The following is a 16,907-nucleotide window of genomic DNA, read 5'->3' as shown; positions in this document are numbered from 1 at the left end:
CTGGTGTTGAGTTCAACACCCGCCCCTATCAGGTACAGTCAGTGAGTGTGTGTGTGTGTTTTATGTACACACGTTTGTATGGATGTGTGTGTATATTTGTATTTATACATGTATGTATATATTTCTGTGGGAGTGTATACATACAGATGTATGTGCCTCTGTGTGCGCATGTATGTGTATGTATTGGGGGTTGTGCCCATGTATATGGGTGTGCCTGTGTGCACGTACATGTGTGCCTATGCATGTGCTCTTACGCACATGGGTGCACGTACACATGGTTTTATGTACATGTACGTGTATATAAATGTGCATGTATGTGCGCATACACGTGTGTGCTACGCATGTGTGAGCACACGTGTGCAGATACAGACGCGCCCACGACTTCCCTGCCCGGAGGCGTGGCCAGCGCGGGGGCGCTGTCCAACGAGCGGGTGTGCTGTTGGGGGGCGGCGAGCCAATGGGCGGTGGCGTTGCTGTTGCTAGGCTGCGCGGCGGGCCGGGCCTGGGCCGCGGCGGGCCGGGCCGGGCAGGACGGCGGGGCAGGGCGATGAGCGGGCTCGGCAGCCATGGAGGTCCGCTGTGGGGGGCTGCTCTTCAGCTCCCGCTTCGACTCGGGCAACCTGGCGCGCGTCGAGCAGGTGGAGCCGCTCGGGGCGGGGGGCGGCCCCGCGGCCTGGGGCACCGCCCTCCCCGCCGCCGACTACGAGTTCAATGTCTGGCTGCAGCCTGACTGCGCCCACACCGAGTACGAGAATGGCAACAGGTACCGGCGGGGCCCGGACCGGACCGGGGGCTGAGGAGACGGGGGAAGGGCAGGCTGGCGGGGTTGGGGGCCCCAGGGGGCTGATGCGGAGGAGGGGAGGAGGGGAAAGGCGCTGTCGGTGGAGCCGAGGGGTCTGGGTTCCTGGCGTGCGGGGGGGGTGATGAGGGCCGGGGGTGTACGGTGGGCTCAGGCACCCCAGGGCAGGGGCTGACCCGGCGGTGCCGACCCCTGCAGGTCCTGGTTCTACTTCAGCGTGCGGGGGGGCGCTCCGGGGAAGGTGATCAAGCTGCACATCGTGAACATGAACAAGCAGAGCCGGCTGTACTCCCAGGGTATGGCCCCCTTCGTGCGGACCCTGCCGGTGCGGCCCCGCTGGGAGCGCATCCGTGAGCGGCCCAGCTTCGAGGTACGGGTGCTAGGGCTGGGGGATGTCCTGAGGGCGCCGAAGTTGGTGACAGGCAGGGAGAAGACCCTGGGTTTGAGGGGATAGCACTGGGGACACAGACATCTCTCACTCACCAGTGACCTCCAGCCCGTGGCAGGGCAGAATGACGTTGGGGGAGCTGTTTTGTACTTTGGCAGCCCCATGGGAGAGGTTGGGATTTGGGGGTAGTGTCAGAGCCCCTTCCCAGGGCTGAGTGCTCAGGAGAGGAGGAGCTGGGGGACCACAGAACTGTGCTGGAAGCATTCCTGGTGCTTCCCTTCCCCTTTGTCGGCTCTTTGTGAAGAGCTGCACAATGTCGGGGTGCTGGTGCCCCTGTGAGGGGAATGGCTTGGGGAGAGAGCCCAGGGAACTGCAGACAGCAGGAACAGCCACGACCACAGTTGATGCTTGCAGCCCTATTAAGCTATTTAGGCCCTGAACAGGGGTTTGCTGGTTCTGGCACTTTCTGTCTGTGGTCTGGCTGGAGCTGCCCTGGGGAGAGTCACTGGGTGCTCTGGGTCATCCCTGCACCATGCACACTGCTGTGGGGGACAGCAACCCCCCTGGCATGCCTCCAATTCTGTCCCATGGAACAGGGGCCAGAGAGTCTCCCATCCGCCACAAGACCTGACAACGCTTGATTTGACCTGTGCCAGCACCAGGGAGAGATGCAATGTGCAAATGAGCTTTGCAGCGCTCATTAACTATATGAAGTGTCCCACATTAGAGCGTTGCTCAGTCTTTGAGGGCTGGTGGCTGCCAGGATGAGGAAGAACTCCTGGCTTGTCCCCAGAGGCTTTGTTGTCCCTCCAGGGACCTACGTGCAGTATGTGGAGGAGCGCACGTGGGAAGAAAAAGCTAGCCTGGCATGTGGGGGGATGTGAACAAAGCTGGCTGGGAGCTGCTGGGAGCATGGCTTTGCTTCCTGTGTGCCCAGAGAAGGGCAAGCGGCTGCGGGCATGGTGCGGCTGTGGGTGCATGGACTCAGCGGCTGCTCCTGGGGCTGCCGCACCTTCGCTCAGCTCTGCTTTATGTCCATCCCAGATGGTGGAGACGCAGTTTGTGCTGTCCTTCGTGCACCGCTTCCTGGAGCACCGCGGGGCCACCACCTACTTTGCCTTCTGCTACCCCTTCTCCTACACGGAGTGCCAGGAGATGCTGGCGCAGCTAGACAGCCGTTTCCAGGAGTGCCGGCACATGTCTCCTAGCAGGTGCGCTCCCCCCGCGCCTGGCCCTGTCCTGCTGGGCTATGTCCCTGCTGCAGAAGCATGATGGTGTCCACCTCAGGGTCTCTGGGCCCCCCAACTTTCCCTGGCATCCGCCTGGGCTTTGCTCCTCTGGACCCCAGCTCCACAGCTGCAGCAGCTTCCCCCAAGCATGTGCTTCCAAGGGGTTCCAGAAGGTCTTTGGGCCGGATCACACTGGGATTCCTAAGAGCAGGTTCCCACCAGCCGGGAGAGGCTTGGGGGCAGCCATTGGTTTGAGGAGAGGAGATTGTCAGAAGTCAATATCTCGGTTGCTTTCTCCCTCCTGGCTGCATGGAGATCCAGGCATCAGCTCCTGCTGCTTCCTTCCTCTACAACTGCTGCACTGGGCTCTTTGTGGATTGGTCTAGGAAGCTCCTCTAGTCTCAGAAGTCCGAGGAGAACTTAGTGCCGGCTGAGGGGTAGAGGGCAGAGCCAGTCTTCAGGTATCTCTGCGGAGAGCTTTCTCTTGCAGCCCCTTTTGGCCCTGGAGGCTTTCCAAACCTCCAGCAGCACCGGAATCATAAATCCCTTTTCTTATACAGGAATTTGTTCTTAAATTGTCACGTGATAGAGAACTGTGAGAAGTTCAAAACCTGGCAGTCTTGACGGTGCTATTGCAGTGTCTGCAGGTCAAACTCACCTGCTGGTGTGAGGCCCCTGAGCCCCTCAGGCTGGTGGCAGGGCTGGGTGATCCCCAACCAACCCCTGCTGCAGGAGGCCCCAGCTACCTCAGCACAGCGGGATCTGCTGGAGTCCACCTTGGGCTGTCAGCACTGCAAGGTGGGTCATGCTCCTGTCTGCATGCCATCATTGCATCCAAGCCCCAAGTCCAATGCTGGTCCTCGCTGTTTGTCTCGTGCTGAGGCTGTGGTGACCCTGTGCAGACCTCGCTGGGGCTGCCAAGGGCCAGGGGTTATGAATCAGGGGTTATTTCCCCACCTGACTGGTCTTGTGCTGCGACAGTGGGATGACCTGGTCAGTCCTGGTTGAGTTGGGGTTGGTGAACGCCCTTGGAGCAGAGCAAGCACAGACACATGTGGTCCCAGCGAGGCAGCTAGAGGCAGAGTGTTGGCTGTAGGTGTGGAGAGCATCTCCTGACCAGCTCCTTAAGGACACCACCAACAACATCCCTGGCTGAAGCTCATCACCCTGGCCCTTGCTCCCCAGCCCAGCAGCACACTCAGCCGCTTGCTTCCCTGGAGGGGAGGCTCTGACCTGCACTGAGCATCTCCCCTCACCCTGCAGCCCCCTCGACTCTGTCTATTACCACCGGGAGCTGCTCTGCCATTCCCTGGACAAGCTGCGAGTGGACCTGCTCACCATCACCTCGTGCCATGGCATGCTGGAGAAGCGGGAGCCCCGACTGGACAAGCTCTTCCCAGATACCACCACTCCCCGGCCTCACCGCTTTGCGGGGAAGAGGGTGAGCTGCTGCACCAGCTTCAGGGCTGTGCTGGGGACAGTGTGTGGCCAGCAGCTCCCTGTACTGAGAGCTTGCTGCCACCCTCAGGTGTCTGATGTGAAAGGTTGTGTGTCCTGAATGCTGGGTGGAGTGCAGGGAGTACTTTAATGGCTGTAAACTGACAGAGGGGAGATTGAGATGAGCTCTTAGGCAGAAGTTCTTCCCTGGGAGGGTGGTGAGGTCCTGACACAGGTTACCCAGAGAAGCTGTGGCTGCCTCATCCCTGGCAGTGTTCAAGGCCAGGTTGGATGGGGCTTGGAGCAACCTGGTCTAGTGGAAGGTGTCCCTGCCCATGGAAGAGATTGGAACTGGATGAACTTTAAGGTCCCTTCCAACCCAAACCACTCTGTGATTCAATGATTCTATGAGTAGAGGGTCTGTGAGATCCTGTGTCAAGGTGCAGGAGCCTGCCAGGAGCATCTGCAGCATCTCAGCACTGTGAAATGCCCTCTGGTAGCACCATGTGCCTGTTCCTCTGGGCAAAAATGAGCATCTCATTGTCTAGAGGTTTGCTCTGTTCTCCTACTAGCGATGTTGCTCCATTAAGCTGTGAAGGAATTGATGGAAGTGCTGTGCATGTACTTGGGGTGTCAGCCCCCACTGCGGTGGCTGGGGCCTGCCTGCCAGGAGCAGGGCAAGCAGGGAGCTCCCTCTGATGCTGCACAGAGCTGGGATGGGCAGCCAGGAGGATGTGGGTGTACCCCTGCTGAGCAGCTCCTGCCAAGAGAAGGGCTCTTCAGGGGGTGCTTTGTGTTACCCTGCAGCCAGGCTTGTGCCCTGCTGTGCAGGATCACTCAAGGCTTTCCCCTGAGGACTCCTCTGTGCCCATGCTCTGGTTCTTCCTCACAGCAGGCTGCATCGCTCTGGCCCTTTGGTCTCATGCAGGGATATGCAGCCTTATTTCAAGCACGACTTAGGAGAGGCACTGGGCAAAGAAGCCACTGAAAACTCTTGCATTGCCATGCCAGTACTGAGCTGTCTACTCTATGTACAGGTCTTGGCTCCCTCTCAGGCACCGCAATACCTGGCTGCAGACCAGGAGCTGCCCCAGGGAGTGATTGGCACCTTGGCAAAGCCATTGCAGCATCTCTGCAGAGGCAGGAACCTGCCCTTCACTCCTCACCTGTCTGTTTACCCCCAGGTGTTTTTCCTGAGCAGCAGAGTGCACCCAGGAGAAACGCCCTCCAGCTTTGTCTTCAATGGCTTCCTGGACTTCATCCTGCGTGAGGAAGACCCCCGTGCCCAGATGCTGAGGCGGATGTTCGTCTTTAAGCTCATTCCCATGCTGAACCCCGATGGGGTGGTGCGAGGCCACTATCGGTGAGTGAGCATGGGCTGGGGTCCAAGCTGGCCCATTCTCTCCTGTTTGGAGCCTGCTGTGTGTTTCATGGTGGCTGGGAAGAACAGGTCCATGATCCAGGCTCTCCCTGTTCCTCACTGGGATCTCTGGTGAGGTTCTGGGGCTGCTGTTACCTGTATAGGTCACCTCCCAGGTCAGGACTTTCTTGCTTCGGGGAGCAGCACTGCCCTGTGCCTTTGAGGCACTGAGGCGCTGCCCTGTCCTGGATATCCTGGCATGTTGGAGCTGGGCTGGCTCCAGGGAGGAGGGAGATCACTCAGGGCTCTGTCTCACTGTGGCAAGTGCCTCTCCAGAAGAGAGGTTCTTGGCTGCTTTGGGTTAGTCTCTGCCCACTTGGCCAGGACATAGAGCCCAAAGCCTCAGCCATTACAAGACAAGGCCAGTCTGCCTTCACAGAACGGATGGTGCTGCACAAAGGACCTTACATCTCCTCTGCTTTTTCCACAGAACTGACTCCCGTGGGGTAAACCTGAACCGCCAGTATCTCAACCCTGATGCCGAGCTGCACCCCGCGGTGTATGGAGCCAAAGCTATCCTCCTGTACCATCACGTTCACAGCCGTGTCCTGCCAGGCTCTCCTGACTGGAGGACGTACATCTCCCCACTTGGTACCAGCTCATTAAGCACAAAATCCTACAACCATTCCACCCACAGCAGGACCCCATCCTCACAGGCAGCCCTCTCGGAGCTGGAGAAAGCCAATAACCTCCGCAACTCACCCAGGGCCTGGCGTGCCAGCACGTACCTCAGCCCCTCTCAGGAAGCCCGGCTCCCAGGAGTGCCGCCCTCCCACCCGGGCAGCAAAGACCCAGCTGTCTGGATTCTCTCTTCGAGCCGCACCTTAGCGCACTGTGAGGAGGAAGCCCAGAGGCCTCCAACCCCTCTCCCTGAAGCCATTCCGCCCCAGGACAGTGGGCTGGCCTACTACATTGATCTCCACGGGCATGCCTCCAAGCGTGGCTGCTTCATGTATGGCAACAGTTTCAGTGATGAAAATGATCAGGTGAGGGCAGGAAATAAGAGTATGGATGGAGGTGGTGGTGCAAGCTGGGACCCCCTAGCTGCACTGCCCCCTTCCTAGTCTTCTGAACATTCCTCCCCACTGCTGGGAAGAGGGGGTGGGAGCTCCCTGTCAGGCCTACCCTGCCTTCTGTGCCCAGGGGGTGGTGTGTACGTGTGTGTGCTGTTCTCCTCCTCCTCCTCTCCCAGGCCTGTGTCTGGAATGGCAGCAGCAGGTCATAGAATCACAGGCTGGAAGGGACCTCAAGGATTGTCTGGTCCAACCTTTCTAGGTAAAGCATGACCTAGACTTGATGACCCAGCACCCTGTTTAGCCAGATCTTAACAGTGTCCAGTGCTGGGGAATCCACCAGTTCCCTGGGGATATTATTCCAGTGGATGGTTTTACTCATTGTGCAAAATTGTCCTTTTGTATCTGGTCAGAATCTCTCTGTTAGTAACATGTGCCCGTCACCTGTTATCTTTACCATGTGACTCCTTGTAAAAGGGGGATTCTCTCTTTTCTTTGTAGTCACCCTTTAAATATTGGAACATGGGCATAAGGTCTCCCCTCAGCCTTCTCTTCTCCAGGCTGAACAAGCCCAGCTCTCTCAGCCTTTCCTCACATGGCTGCCCAGTTCTCGGCTCTTTGTGGCCCTTCTCTGGACCCTCTCCATCCTGTCCGCATCTTGTTTTTTGTACGGTGGGAACCAAAACTGGACATGGTATTCCCAGTGGACAATGCTGAGTGGGACAGTGACATTTTTATTTCTACTGGTGATGTCCTTGTTGATGTTCCCCAGCATCCTCTTGGTTTTCTGTGCAGTGGCTGCACACTGTTCACCCCTTTTCCCAGGTGCAAGACCTGACACTTGTCCTTGAGCTCCATAAGGTTCTTCTTAGCCCACTCTTCCAGCCTGTCCAGGTCATCCTGCAGGGTGGCTCTCCCTTCCAAAGTGTCTGCTTCCCCAGTCAGTTTGGGATCATAGGGAGACTTCATCAGGGTACATTTGATCCCATTTTTCCAGATCTTTTATGAAGACACTGAGCAGCGTTGGGCCCAGTATCTATCCCTGGGGGACCCCACTGGTGACAGAGAAGGAGCTGTTTACCACCACCCTTGGGAAGCAGCCAGTCAGCCAGTTTCCCCACAAGCAAACAGAAACTCGGTTGGACCATAACATATTGGTCTTGGCTTTCACCCTGGGGAGCTAGTGTGGACAGGACAGAGGAGCTGCCCCTTCCTCTCTTAAGGAACAAGAGTATGGGGAAGAGCTATGCTGCCAGGCCCCTTGCTATCCATAAGCAGCCCAGCTTCTGCCTCTCGCTACTGGAGATGGGCAGAGGGCAGGCAGCATTCCCCAGGGAAGGGCTTGAGCTTGTGAGACACTGGAATTGGACAGAGCAGGCACAACTGACATCCCAGAACTTGGTACTGGTTGTGCTGTAACAGGAGGGACAGTCGTGGACCCTCCCTAAGTCACCCATGTGCCCCTCTGTGCATCGCAGGTGGAGAACATGCTCTTCCCCAAACTCATTTCCTTGAACTCACCTTATTTCGACTTCATGGGCTGCAACTTCTCGGAGAAGAACATGTACGCCAGAGACAAGCGGGACGGGCAGTCGAAGGAGGGCAGCGGGCGAGTGGCCATCTACAAAGCCCTAGGGATCATCCACAGGTAGGCAAACCTCTGTGTGCTCACGGAGCGTCTGTGCCAGCTGCTCTGGCTGGCTCACCTCTGTTGTGGAAGAGGGAAAAGGGTCTCACTGGATGCAGGATGTTAAGGAAAGTTGAACCTGCTTCTGGGGCGCAGTTGTGTCCTGCACGGCTCTCTGGTGGGGTTGGGACTGGCTGAGAGGAACACTGGGTGCTCAGTGTGCACAGAAGGCATTACAAATGTTTATTGCATTGAGCTGATTCTCCTAAAGTGTTAAATATGAACTCTCCCACTTCTCAGTTTCATAGGCTTTAGTATTCTGTGTGAAAACAAATCGTCTCGCATCAAAAGCTAGTACTGGCAAAAGGGTGAAGATTTCACCAGTTCATCCTGGCCTTGAGGCCAGGACCTGGCTGTGCCAGACACTGCCACATTCCTGTGCCACCGGTATGGTTCTGCATCATAGAATCACAGAATGGTTTGGGTTGGAAGGAACCTTAAAGTTCATCCAGTTCCAACCCCCTGCCACAGGCAGGGACACCTTCCACTAGACCAGGTTGCTCCAAGCCCTGTCCAACCGGGCCTTGAACACTGACAGGGATGGGGCAGCCACAGCTTCTCTGGGCACCCTGTGCCAGGCCTCAGCACCCTCACAGGGAAGAGCTTCTGCCTGAGAGCTCATCTCAGTCTCCCCTCTGTCAGGTTAAAACCATTCCCTCTTGGCCTGTCCCTACATACCCTTGTAAAGGACAAGATCACAGCCTGGCTCCTTCTCCTTCCATACCCCCCATCTCTTCACGTCCCTCCTGCAGCTGCTCTGGCTTCATGTCATCACTCTCATAGAATTCTTATGCACGACTTCCCAGAAGGAATTCTTTTATTTCCTAGATGTTTATATTCATATTGAGCTGTAATTAAAGCCTGTTGAGTTGCAATGGGCTCTGCTTGCCCAGACTTTGCACGGAAGATTGCCATGCAAGATTCCAGCCTCAACCGCTCTGTGATTCAGTGAGTTGAGGATATTTACGTGATCCACAGCAGCCACACGCCTCCCTCTAGCAACAGATGGGATATTTTTGGCCTGTTGTGGTTGCTGGGAACATAAAAATGACTGAAGCAATCAGATCAACAGCCTGGCTTACCCTCTCCTGGCCCTGGCCAGCTGCAGGTGCTGAGGAAAGAGTACAAAAAGTGTGTAATGCATCCGTAGTAGATGCTGTGTTTCCCAAGAATCTGTGGTTTGAGGAAACGTGGGAGTAGTGCCAGGCTTCCTGCCAGCTCTGGACTTCCCCCAGAAACCCCCATATCCCTTCTCCTGCAGACAGCTGCTCTCTGTAGGTGTGGTTCCATGGCTGGTGCTGGGCCAGGCTGCCAGTGGAGGCGGTGGCTCCTTGGCTCCTTTCTTGCCCCCATTTCCTCAGCACTTGCTGTGCACTTCTGCTGCTTCCCTGAGGGTCAGGGAGTGTCTGATCCACCTAAACCAGCCCTGCAGTAACAAATACCCAAGATTTTGAGGCTCGGGCTGCTGGTGCAGCTGTGCTAGGAGGGAAGAGCCCATTGTTAATCCGGCAGTGACACCCTGAAAAGTGGCAGGTGTCAGGAGAGCACTTGGTGCCTGTGCTGTGTCAAGCAGATGCAGAGAAAGATGCTTGGGTTCTTGCTGGGCAGATGCAAGCTGTCCCAGGTGATGGTGCTATTGCCCTTCTCTCCTTCATGCTCCAGCAGGACTCGATTGGTGACATTTTGGGGACCAAGGTCAGGCTGTCTGGCAGCTCTGTCCCTGGATTGTCATTTTTCAAAGAATCATCGAATGGTTTGGGTTGGAAGAGACCTTAAAGCTCATGCAGTTCCAGCCCCCTGCCATGGGCAGGGACACTTTCTTCTATACCAGGTTGCTCCAAGCCCGGTCCAACTTGGCATTGAACACTGCCAGTAATGGGACAGCCACAGCTTCTCTGGGCAACCTGTGCCAGGGTCTCACAACCCTCACAGTGAAGAATTTTTCCCTAATACCTAATTTAAATCTCACCTCTGTCAGTTTAAAACCTGTCACTACAGGCCCTTGTAAAAAGTCCCTCTCCAGATTTCTTGCAGGCCCCCTTTAGGTATTGGAAGACTGTTATAAGGTCTGCCCCGAGCCTTCTCCAGGCTGAACAAGCCCAGCTCTCTCGGTCTGTCTCCATAGCAGAGGTGCTCCAGCCCTCAGAGCATCTTTGTGGACATCCTCTGGACTCGCTCCAGCAGCTCCACATCCTTCTTATGTTGGGGCCCCAGAGCCCCACACAGGAGTGCAGGTGGGGTCTCACCAGAGCAGAGATGGAGAATCCCCTCTCTCAACTCTGCTGCAGGATATGGTTGTTTTCTGGTCTGTTTTTTGACAACAGATGCAGTGTTTGCCTTTCTCCAACCATCAGGGACCCACTTCCTCCCTGTCACCTTTCAGAGATGGCCAAGTAAAGCCTCACAAAGCCTCACAAAGGCAGCCCCTCAGCACTCTTGAGTGCCACCTCTCAGGGCCTGTGGGCTCAAATAGGTTGTGTTTCTCAGGAGATCCCTGACTCCATTATCTTCCTCTTCTGGTAGTTTCCTCCTGGAGCCCCATCTCCAGGCAGCAGGTCACAGCAAGAGCCCCAGCCACCAGGGTCTGAGGGGGACCCCAGACCTCTTCCAAGAGGAAGCAGCCATGGATCCATTGTGTAATGCGGGCTTGCTTCTGCTCCACAGCTACACGCTGGAGTGCAACTACAACACGGGACGCTTCGTGAACACCATCCCTGTGGCCTGCCATGACAATGGGAGGGCCAGCCCCCCGCCCCCCGCTGCCTTTCCCTCCAAATACACCGTGGAGTTGTTCGAGCAGGTGAGGGGGTTCCTGCCCACGGGAAGGGTGTCCTGCTTGGGGCTGCAGCGCCTCTAGTGCCTTCAACAAGGGGCAGCAGGTCCCTGGGGCTGCGCTTGCCCTGCATGTGCGTGTGCAGAGATCCATATGGGAACACTCCTCCATTGGAGCCTGTGAACAAGCTTGGGGTTTGTCTGTGATTTGGGGTTGAGTTTTCTTTGGAGGAAGGAGCTGCTGCTTCTTCATGGAGCCTTTCTCACCAGTTGCCTTCTGCCCTGACAGGTTGGGAGAGCCTTGGCTGTGGCAGCGCTGGACATGGCAGAGTGCAATCCCTGGCCCCGGATCATCCTTTCAGAGCACAGCTGCCTCAGCAACCTGCGAGCCTGGATGCTGAAGCACGTGCGCAGCATGAAGGGTGCCAGTGGGGGCCCATGGAGGAGAGGAGGTTCCAAGACCCCCCCAAGGAGTTCCATGTAAGTGCCTGATACATTATGTGCTTATGGGCTGCATGATAATACCAGTTAGAGATTATAAATGTGAGTTACCCAGCATCTACTGAGGCCGTGGTGTATCTGCTTGGTGTATCTGCTTGCTGTTCTGCCTCGCTGGGACCCATGCATGTCCCTGCCGAGTTTGTGAGCTGCAGGTGTGGGTACCCTCAGCAATGAGGCACCACAGGCAAGAGTGGTGCACGGCCATGCAGGGGGAAGCTGTTCAGGACTCTCCTGCCCAAGTAACCTGAGAAGTGATTATGCTGTCCACGTAGAGTGACAGCATCTCTTCTGCTTCCCCTCCTTCTCCCCAGATCAGACTGCAATGCAGGAGGGACTGGAAACTCTGCAACCATGCTGTTGCCTTGACAGTAATATACAGCATGGGGGACTGGGGGCTGCAGCTGCTCAGCAACAGCCCCTTGTGATGTTCCCATCCCCGGCAGCTCACCAGCTGCTGGAGAGAAGTCCAGGGGTCTGATGGAGATGTTGTCTGCAGGAGCCTCACACTGCTGCAGGGGTTTGGTAGAGGAAGACCCTTCCCCTCAGAGCTGGTCTGAGGCTCCTGTTCCTCATCCCCTTTCAGGAGGCTCTCCACCTCAAACTCCGATAACGCCCTGTCCCGCATAAGGAGCTTCAGCAATGGTACCAGCGGGAGTGGCAGCAGCCAGCAGGATTCACCACGGATCAAAGTCTCCCCCAGCTTCACCTTCAGCTGCAGCAGGCCCTTGGGTCTGGCCGCTGCGAGCCAGAGTCCTCCAAAGCGCAGCACCAGAGCCCCGGCACCAGGCAGAGGTAAGCTGGGCTGGGAGCCCCTCATGCACTTGATCCAGGACCTGTCAAGCTGCTGTGTGAAGCCACAGCCCTGAGGAGAGCTCTGTGCCAGCGTAACGTGTGTTTTTACATAATAAAAGTGGGTTTGTGCGGAAGAAGTACGTGTGAGCCACCATCCTGTCCCCTCGGAAGGGCCCTGGATGCCATGTGCAGCTCTCCTCTCTGTTCCTAGCAGAGTAGCCCTGGCTGTGTCAGGACAGACACCACACAGCGAGACCCAGGGCCTCTCCTGCCTGGAGGTGGCCCAGCTGAGCTCCTGCCCCACGGCTCTGCTCCCCTGGCTGTGTAGAGGCTGCCCACTGCTTTGGGACCAGAGGGACTCTGTCCGCTAGTGGCTTCTGCAGAAGCTGGCATGGAAAACCTTGCCAGGGCCCCAGCCACTTGCAAGGCCTGTGGGATACACCAAAGTGCCTTTTTCCTTCGCAGGCACCTGCTGCACAGCGGCACATTGTGGCACATGATGCAAGTCATGGTGAGCCAGGCTGGTAGTGCTTTAATTAGTCACTGGGCCCTTTGAACGTGCATCAAGTCCTGTCCTGGTGGGGGCTGACTGGCAGCACCAAGCTGCCTGCACAGCTGGGAGACAGGCCCCGGTGAGCCCCATGGCTGCACTGTGTTCTGGCAGCAGGGGCTGCTGAAACAAGGCAAGGTGCTCCTGTGCCTCCGCGCCAGCTTCCTGGCTCTGGGGCAGGGACTTCAGCACTGATCGGGCCCCTTGGTGGTTTGGTGCTGCAGGGGAAGCTCCAGTGCCCTGCACTGCTCTGTGGGCTGGTCCTACAGGTTCCCAGTCTAAGCAGAGGGGCTTGACTGGAGCCCCACAGTCTGCTGTGGGTCTGGTGGGCACCTGCTCTGACATATCCCAGAGCCCGAAGAGGGAAGGTGTGTGAGTGAAGGGCCGCTTCCAGCGCCGAGGGGCTGCCTGTGTGACTGGCGTGAGTGTTGCTGTGGTTGTGCTGTGGGTCTGTGTTCTGGTGCTACTCTGGGAAGAGCCAGCTGCATTTCCTACTGTCAGCTTCCTTCTCGTGCTCTGCCTGTGTTCCTTGCGTTGCTTCGTCCCCCGTGTTTGCTTTCCAACGCTGTAGTGTCTGTGTCTCATCTGCCATGAGAACATGGTGGGGAGGAAATAAACACTTTGTGTTCTCATGGGCATGTTGTAACGCCTGGTCCTTCTGCCGTGCATGCTGGGCCCCGGAGCCCATCGGAGCGGCCCACTGATATGATCTCCACTGCTAGGAAGTCGGTGACAGTTGGGCACGTGAGCAGGAAGCGACCTTGGGAGGAGCTGGAAGGGAAGAGCCTATCTCACTAGGGCAGATCAGTGGTGTTCTGCCTCCCTGGTCTGTGCTCTCTGCTTCCTGGCTGCCAGCGTGGCATCCCCTGGCAAGGGGAGTAAAGGCCAGCAGAGGTGAGCACCTGGTGGGATATCATCTTGGAACTGGGATGTGGCTCTTCTGTCCCTGCCCTGGCATCACCTGACAGCTCTTCCTGCTGCCTCATCTGGGTCTTCCACGGCTCCCTGCATGTGAGGGGCCCGGCACTGCTGCGTCTGCACAGGGAAGTGCGGGCCAGGAATGCTGTGACCCCCAGCTTTGTCTTTTGTTGCTGCCTTTCCACCAGTGGTCCATCCTGGCGTGGTGCCAGGATGCTGTCACTGCTGCCAGGAAGGAACTGGGAATGCTCAGCCCTGGCTGCCGCCAGCCAGGTGTGACAGGATAGGGGTTAAGTGGCACAGGATGAAGCCAGTGCTCCTGAGCCATGTCTCATCCTTCCCCACCCGGTGCATGTGCTGCCTTCTGCACCTCTGCCTGTATGGGATAAGCAGGAGCCTGTCCCCACAGGCAGGACATCCCCACAGGCCATGCCTAAGGGCAAAAGGAGGCTGCATACCACTGGGGCCTGGTGGGGACGGCTGGCCCACCATGATGGCCAGTCTGTTGGGGACTTGCTGCTTGGGCTGGAGTCTGAAAAGCATCTGAGACATATCCCTGTCCCAGCTGCGTCCTCTTTGCCTGGCAGGAAGACTCTTTCCTGGACTCTTTCCCACTATTCATGTGCTGTGCCAGCCAGGCAGCCCTGGCCATGGCGGGGTCTGGTGTGCCCACAGACACGGTGAGTGTTCAGTGGTCAGCAGAGCTGCAGGCACTACCTGGCTAGCTCTCATCTCCTTCCTTGCAGCTGCCCTGTCTGAGGAGCAGTGGAACTGGGGAGGGAAGGGCTGGGCCATGCAGTGGTGTGGCAGGAGCCACGTTCAGACGCCCCATGCTCCAGCCCTGAGCCCTCCACAGTTCCTGCATTGGCCAAGCCCATGAAGCCCAGGCTGGACCTGTTTTCTGCCCATCCTTGCAAATGCCAGGGTGAGGAGAGGGCTCTGTAGGACCTCACTGACCCTCCTGTGGTTGCCACTGGCTTTTGCTGGCTGGAGTTTGTCACCAAATTGTGCTGTTTTGGTTGTGACAAGATTAAGAGCTATTGAATGTAAAGCCATCACCCTGAGCGAGTGCTTGTGTGTTACCAACCTGCCCCAGCATGGGCTTTGCAACAGCCCAACTCCTGTGCAGGGTCTTAACTCACTATGGGGCCCCCCATGGTTCATTTGGGCACTTTATACATTGTCTAGTCCCCAGGGGACTGTTGTGTGTCTGTGTAGGGCTGGTCCTGTCGAACACCAGCAGCACGGGCAGCCATGCCAAGGGCCAGTGGTCTGCATGCTGCCTGCTGGGCTTATCTCTCCAGGAGCAGGGCTCTATGCTTGCCCTGCACCTGCCCCAGGCTGCCCAGGAGCCTGGCTTTGCCACATCCTATGGAGCTGATGGGCACTTTCCCTGGGCCTGGAGAGCTGGCCCCCCATCAGCCTCCTGGGTCTGCCTGGCACAGCTGGTTCAGAGCCCATTGCACCAGTGGGCATGAACCAGGCTTGGGCCCTGGCGCCCCAGACCTGCCTGTGCTGTCCCTACCCATCTCCTGCACTCCAGAATGGGCACAAAGCCTGGTCCTTGGCCACAGCCTTGTCTTGCGGTGACTGAGACGCGTGTCTGGTGCTGCTGCTTCTGGCTTTGGCTCCCACCAGCAGCCCTGGCCCCACGCTGAGTTGCTGAATCCTGTCATGGTCCTTCCTGCTGGTGCCTTGGCAGCTTCCAAAGCAGCTCCTCCCACTCTTTGACTTTGGGGCTGCAACTTAGCAGCCTGGCCATGGCAAGGCCAACAGGCAGCTCTGTCCCAGCTCTCCTGGCTAAAAGTACACACTGCAGTGGCCAGGAGCTCAGTGCATGGCTGCTGTGCCGCAGAGAATGGTGCCTGACCCAGTGGTGTGGGGATGCATCATGCCCGTTGGCTGGGCACACTTTCCAGTGTGGCTGGGGAGCTGCAGCAGCTCGGTGGTGCTGCCAGCACGTGAGTGTCCGTGTGCCAACCCTGTCTTGTGCTGGCTCTGTGTGCTGAGGTCAGGCAGCCGCTACCCTGCTGCAGCTCAGAGGCCCCTCACCACCCGGGTGTGTGTGCGGCACAGGCTGAGCTCTCTGTTGTTTGTCACACAGGGACCCTGCCACTGGGCACCCAGACAGCACCAAGCACAGGCACCAGCCACAGTCCACGGGAGGCCCAGCAAGGTGCGGAAGAGCCAGTGGCTGATCATGGCCCAGCACAGCTGCAGGTACAGCAGGGTGCTGGGGGGGCTGCCCCGTGGCTCTGGGGCTTCTGGGGGTAGTGGGGTAGGGAATATGGGGGCATGCACACTGCGAGCTGTCATACCCTATCTGTGGGGCTCCACCGGGAGCTTCTGCCCCTCACGCACATTTCCCGAGCCTTGCAGACAGCTGGGGCAGGGGGGAAGGCCCGGCTTGGTGGCTTTCCCCCCTGCAGTCATGGGGGCGTCCTGTGAGCAGCACACTCCCTAGGTCACCCACCTATTCTCCTCTCCTCTTTACAGGCGATCCCCAGGAAGCTGGATGCCAGGAGAGCAGAGCAACCCGGGTAGGTGTGGAGGCATCCCACAGCATGGGGCACCCCTGAACTGGCCCAGAGCCCACGCTGACACTGGCAGTGGGACTGGAGATGCAGGGGGGCTGGGCAGAGGCACACCCACCCCAGCAGCACCCACCTCAGGAGTGGCCCATGGGTCTCTGCAGGCGCCCCCCACGCCCCAGCAGGATCCCTGTGCGGAGGAAAGGGGCAGTGACTGGGCAGAACCCACCAGGGCTCCACACCAACAGCACCACAGCCCACCAGGCCAGGACATTCAGCCAGCACAGGCCCAAGGTCTCCCAGTCTCCACCAGGTAGGGCGCAGCGTGGGGCTGTGGGGCTGCAGTGCCCACTCAGTGCCCAGTGCAGGAGGGGACCATCACCCCTAGGCATGCTGGGTGCCCTCGGTGTGCTGGACCAGGCCCAGGACCCCACAACCCCCAGGCCTGGGACAGCCCTACTGGTGGCCAACACTCGTCCCTGTCCCCGCAGGGCTCTGCCCAGAGCCCCCTGCACTCTCCGAGGGGGTGCAGAGCGCCGAGGGACTCCTCCTGTGTGGGGACAAGGTCCTGCACCCCCAGGTACGGCCCTGCAGGGCTGCAGTGCGGACATGGGGACCCCTGCCCAGCTCTGCCCTGTGCTGGCGGGGCCTGGGCAGGGGGCTCCATTCTCACTGCCCCAGGCCCTCTGCTCCCTCACAGCACCCAGCTGCGGGCCCTCCCTCGCTCAGATCCTATCGGCAGCTCCTCTCATTCTGCACCGAAGCCTGACCGTGCTCTGGCACCCCGGATCCCCAGCGTGGGGCACGGTTGGGCTCCCCCTGCCACGGGCCGTGGCCGGACTAAAGCTGCAGCAGCGCGGAGCCCTGTCT

At 58.2% G+C, this 16,907-nt stretch overlaps 1 protein-coding gene across 1 annotated transcript; it reads left to right on the top strand.

Moving 5' to 3' along the window:
- The first annotated feature begins 510 nt into the window (after nucleotides 1–510).
- On the top strand, nucleotides 511–16,891 carry AGBL5 (AGBL carboxypeptidase 5). The gene is made up of 15 exons (XM_065682062.1): nucleotides 511–763; nucleotides 998–1,169; nucleotides 2,232–2,398; nucleotides 3,680–3,857; nucleotides 5,038–5,216; nucleotides 5,704–6,259; nucleotides 7,765–7,934; nucleotides 10,638–10,773; nucleotides 11,035–11,225; nucleotides 11,830–12,038; nucleotides 15,611–15,726; nucleotides 16,003–16,046; nucleotides 16,202–16,350; nucleotides 16,529–16,617; nucleotides 16,738–16,891. The coding sequence occupies exons 1-15, from the start codon at nucleotides 567–569 to the stop codon at nucleotides 16,804–16,806; spliced, it is 2,622 nt and encodes an 873-aa protein (XP_065538134.1). The 5' UTR covers nucleotides 511–566; the 3' UTR covers nucleotides 16,807–16,891.
- Nucleotides 16,892–16,907: the final 16 nt, after the last annotated feature.

Source organism: Lathamus discolor, chromosome 5 (genome assembly GCF_037157495.1).
Source record: "Lathamus discolor isolate bLatDis1 chromosome 5, bLatDis1.hap1, whole genome shotgun sequence".
Taxonomy (NCBI): domain Eukaryota; kingdom Metazoa; phylum Chordata; class Aves; order Psittaciformes; family Psittacidae; genus Lathamus; species Lathamus discolor.
This window is presented reverse-complemented; position numbering and strand designations above follow the sequence as displayed.

Excerpts from the sequence above, each read along its gene's own strand:
- AGBL5 (XM_065682062.1), top strand. The coding sequence starts at position 567 with ATGGAGGTCCGCTGTGGGGGGCTGCTCTTCAGCTCCCGCTTCGACTCG. Across the intron at positions 1,170-2,231 it reads GTGAGCGGCCCAGCTTCGAG|ATGGTGGAGACGCAGTTTGT; the intron begins GTACGGGTGCTA and ends TGTCCATCCCAG. Across the intron at positions 16,618-16,737 it reads ACAAGGTCCTGCACCCCCAG|CACCCAGCTGCGGGCCCTCC; the intron begins GTACGGCCCTGC and ends GCTCCCTCACAG.